This window comes from Acyrthosiphon pisum, unplaced genomic scaffold, assembly GCF_005508785.2.
Source record: "Acyrthosiphon pisum isolate AL4f unplaced genomic scaffold, pea_aphid_22Mar2018_4r6ur Scaffold_20724;HRSCAF=21943, whole genome shotgun sequence".
Classification (NCBI taxonomy): Eukaryota; Metazoa; Arthropoda; class Insecta; order Hemiptera; family Aphididae; genus Acyrthosiphon; species Acyrthosiphon pisum.
Genome location: NW_021770114.1, coordinates 13,313 through 17,698, shown reverse-complemented (window position 1 = coordinate 17,698; position 4,386 = coordinate 13,313). Strand labels below are relative to the sequence as shown.

Genomic DNA, 4,386 nt, shown 5'->3' with positions numbered 1-4,386 from the left:
TTAAAACAATTAAAATATTAACTTATGTAACACATTAATATTAATAATATGTTTACAAACAACCATCGTTTACGACACGATGAAAAATATTATAATTTTATTACTGTCGATTATAGCGGCATGTTCGTTTGAACAAAATTCGACTAATTACAAAGGACTTATATCTAATGGCGTTCAATATGATCCTAAAGAATTTCCATACGTAACGACTATTCTATTATTTGAGGACAATGGGGCAAATTATAGTGTCTGCACAGGATCATTGATAACAAAATATTTCGTTATAACCGCTACTCACTGTCTTCTCGATAAAACGATTAAGTTAATACGAGTAAGTATACTTAATATGCGGTAGTTCCATTGTAATTAACTAACTATACCATATCATCCACAAAAAGAAGTTTAAATACATGGAAACTAATAATCAAATTTCTATATTTAGGTATATGCTGGACCAATGGCTAATTCTAAATATCACAAGGTAAAACAAGTGTACATACATAAAGACTTTCGATTAAGTAACCCTAGTGAAGGTTCAGACGTAGGTCTGATAAAAGTAAGCGTATAGCAAATTATTATTTTTGTTAAACAAAGAATATTTCTGTTTATCTGTAAGTACTTGGCCATCCGTCAAGAACATCCAGTATTGCAACCAATGCCATAAGTCATAACCAGGGTTAACATCCAACCATCCCATATGGTCGACAACCATTCGTAACCTGTGTGAGGGGAGGTATTAAGGCTCAAGTCCCGGTGGGGTCTCCCCCTTTAACCATCTAAGCGGAACTGGCTGCTTCTCGCCTTAACGGCGCAGTCTCATCCCTCCAGGTGGGTACATTGGGCGCCCGAGCGCCAGACAATGTCCCCCTGGCAACGCTCTGTCAAGGAGGCTGATCGGATGGTCGACAACCAGTCGATCTTTAGAGGAATATTGGTCGATCATATTAAAGATAAATTATACCAATATCGGTTGATACACTATCTTAAACACTATACTCTATTTACCGAGAGTTGACCCACTTCCGCGCATGCATACTAAGCCGCCGAAACATTCAGACCCCCCAAGTAGAAGACCAGTGGTCGGTGATCGGTTGGCGGTGTTCGGCGGTGTTCGGCGATCGGCAGTGCTCGTCGTAGTAGGCAGCTGCTACTGGCGACGACCCCCCCCCCCCCCCAGGGCTGCAACGAGGCGGTGGCATGCGCGGCCGTGACCGGTTTTCGTCGAGCGAATGGGTCAACTCTCGGTAAATAGAGTATATTTTACGCTTTATATAGTATTTATTAGCAAAGAAAAATATACAATTTTCCGATGGAGAAATAATGAAAGTTAAATATTACTATGCTGCATGTAATAATATTAATAATATACCCAAATAAATAGTGGTCAATCACCAGATACATAAAATATTTTAAGGTGTTAGATTTGTTTGCTTTCTTGTAAGAAAAGGTTGGTGACTCTTGCTATACAGGATATAACAGATGACCTGACAAATAAAAAATGAAAAATGTATACTGGTCTAAGGTCTAACACATGAAAAAAATTATGAAAATTTTACGGATGATAATTAATTTAAGATTTAGTTACCTACCTATGTTTATAAACTAACAAAAGGCAAAAACAATATCTTGATAAAAAATTTTACGTTTCGAAATAATTAACTCCAAAAAATATTGATTTTTTAAAAATATAAAAATAAGCTACTTGACTTATTTAAAAACTTTTTAACATCAAAATTTTTCAAAAAATAAAATTTAGAAATTGGCTATTTTAAATTTTTGCAAAAACAATTAAAAACTATATCATAGGCATGTGCAATATTAAAATAAACAATTGTATAAGCACTGTATTTGTAACGCAAATGTTTATAAATAGTATAAAAAAAAATGTAACATTGTTTTTATCAAAAGTTGTTTCACTTGTGAGGTCATCCTGTCATTTTTATATGGAGGAATAATTACTGAGGAGGTGGTTATGGGTGTACGGGGAAATGAGGGTTAGACCCCCCCCCCCCATGTGCTGTATTTATATATTTTTGTCATATACAAATTTGGAAGCAAGTTCAAATAAACATTAATCAAATATTATTTTATAATGAAAAATGGTGGGAAAGCGGTTGTCGCTCAGCTGTACAAGTGGGTCAAGATAATCGATGGTGTTAAATTTGAATCCAATGATAAAATAGATATAATTGTATAAGATAAACGAAGACGGTCAATCAGCATATGATATTACTAAGTATATTTGATGATATTATTGTGATTAAAGTAATTTATACATATCGTATTTACGTGGAACCTTGTTTTAAATTTTAAATTGTAGATATAAAAGTTGAACATTTTATACATTTTCCCCATTAGCCCTACATTTTTCATGGATGTATTTTAAACAAGAAATAAATACATCTATAGTTTTTTCGACTACTAATAAACAAAAAAAAGCGGTATGTAATGACCATTTATATGGCGTATTGTAAACATGTGTTTAGAAAACTTAGTACAGTATGATAAAGTACTGTAAACATATATATTTTGATCAGTGTTTGGAAGGAATGAGTTCCAAAAGGACCGGATTCCTGGAACGAATTCCTTTTTATAAAAAAAGAACGAGAAAATGAACTATAGTTCTATTTTTCAAGGAAAAATAACATAATTGTTCCTTCCGTTCTAGTTCCAATAATTTACACAGATAAGTATGTAAATAATTGAAATTAAGATATATTTTTTTTTAAATGTATAATGTATAGGTATTGCTAATTAGCAGGGCTCGTAAGTTCATGCATCTGCATGTTTTTTTTGCTACACAGGAAAACATGCTAACTGAGATACAAATCCGTTTCATAACAATATTAATAATAATATGAAGTTTGATAGTGCATGTTTTTGCATGTTTTGGGTGTAAAGGCATATTTGGCATATAGTGGATTTTTTACAGTCGTTAGTGCATATTACTTCATAAAAATATTTTTTAGACAAATATTTGAAAAGTTTCTTGTTTCTTATTTACTTAGCCGTTTACAAAATTATAGTATTTTGATTTGTTTTTATTCAGTGAGTGTGTGACTACCTAGTGTCCTATTACATACTTATTTAGGTTTTATGCTTTTACGAAATATCGCGGAACAATGTTATCGCTACCACTACCATCCGCCACCGTATAAAGTGGCAGCTTCTCACCAACCAGCATTTATAATTTTGTACATTGGTACAGTATAGTTTTCTTACACTCGCCGTTGAGTAGGTATACTCGTATGAGTCGTATGCGTTTGTCCGTTCGATTTCCTGTTTTAGTGTTTTCATGTGAGGTATAGGTACTGTACACATTATTCATATTTTATTTAAACAATGCCGAAAGAAAAACAAACAGTTGCGGGCTGTTTGCAAAATTTTGTGGAGGAATTTGAATTTTTTTAAATTTATGGATTAAATCTTATTATTTTAAAATTTTCTCATGATTTTTTTACATAATGCATATTTTGACAATTTTTAGTGCATGAAGTACCGAGCCTTGCTAATTAGTGATCGTTATCGAGTATCGACGCTAAGACAATCGATTTACGTTGGCCAACAATTTAATTTTGAAGAAAACCTCAAAATAGAATTATAAAATATTTACCTACTTGTATATTATATTAGAATTAAAAAATAAAGAAGTATGCATATGAAAAAAAACATAACCCACATAAATGTAGTTGTGCAGGACGGACATTTAAAGTTTTGAAATTACATTGTTTTAGGTCAGCCGCCCAAACAATTATGTGCTGCTATCTAGCGGAATAATATTTTTTTAGGGTTGGGCCATTTGGATTCTGGTATAAAATATAATTCTGTATCATATTTTCAAATAAAAACGGAATTTGATTTTTTGTTGGTTGGGCCGATATGGTTCTACACGCCTTATAAATAAACAAACAAAGCTGTTTGTTTATTTATTATTGTTATTATTATTATTATTATTATTATTAATTATTTATTTATTTGTTTACACTTACATTTTAATTATATATAGAAATATATATTAATTATTATTCATTGAACAAATAATTTATTGTCACATATTTTTCTACCTTATCTCTATTCTATAATAAAAAGAATAAAATTTACCACTCCAATGGTTGAATTCAAAATGTAGGATATATCATTTTCAGAAATTAGCAATAACAATAACTACAATATGTAATTATATTATATTATTTTTATAGTCAAAAAATAGTCTTATGTTTTTAAATTAAATTATAAAAAAGGTGGATGTCGCTCTGCTGTACAGTAGGTTAGAAGTGGGTCACTGTATAATGGACAGTATTAAATTTGAATTCAATGATATAATATCACTGTATAAGAAAAACGATTCTGAGCGGAGACGGTATAGCAGTCTATGTATTAGACATA

General features: G+C 31.4%; 1 protein-coding gene across 1 annotated transcript; it reads left to right on the top strand.

The window, feature by feature from the left end:
* LOC100575913 (chymotrypsin-like elastase family member 2A) lies at positions 1-853 on the top strand. The gene is made up of 2 exons (XM_029492067.1): positions 1-331; positions 443-853. The coding sequence occupies exons 1-2, from the start codon at positions 80-82 to the stop codon at positions 566-568; spliced, it is 378 nt and encodes a 125-aa protein (XP_029347927.1). The 5' UTR covers positions 1-79; the 3' UTR covers positions 569-853.
* The last annotated feature ends 3,533 nt before the right edge of the window (positions 854-4,386 follow it).

Bases quoted from the DNA above. Each gene is read 5' to 3' on its own strand.
- LOC100575913 (XM_029492067.1), top strand. From the start codon at position 80: ATGAAAAATATTATAATTTTATTACTGTCGATTATAGCGGCATGTTCG. The intron at 332-442 runs GTAAGTATACTT...TTCTATATTTAG, and splicing joins AAACGATTAAGTTAATACGA to GTATATGCTGGACCAATGGC.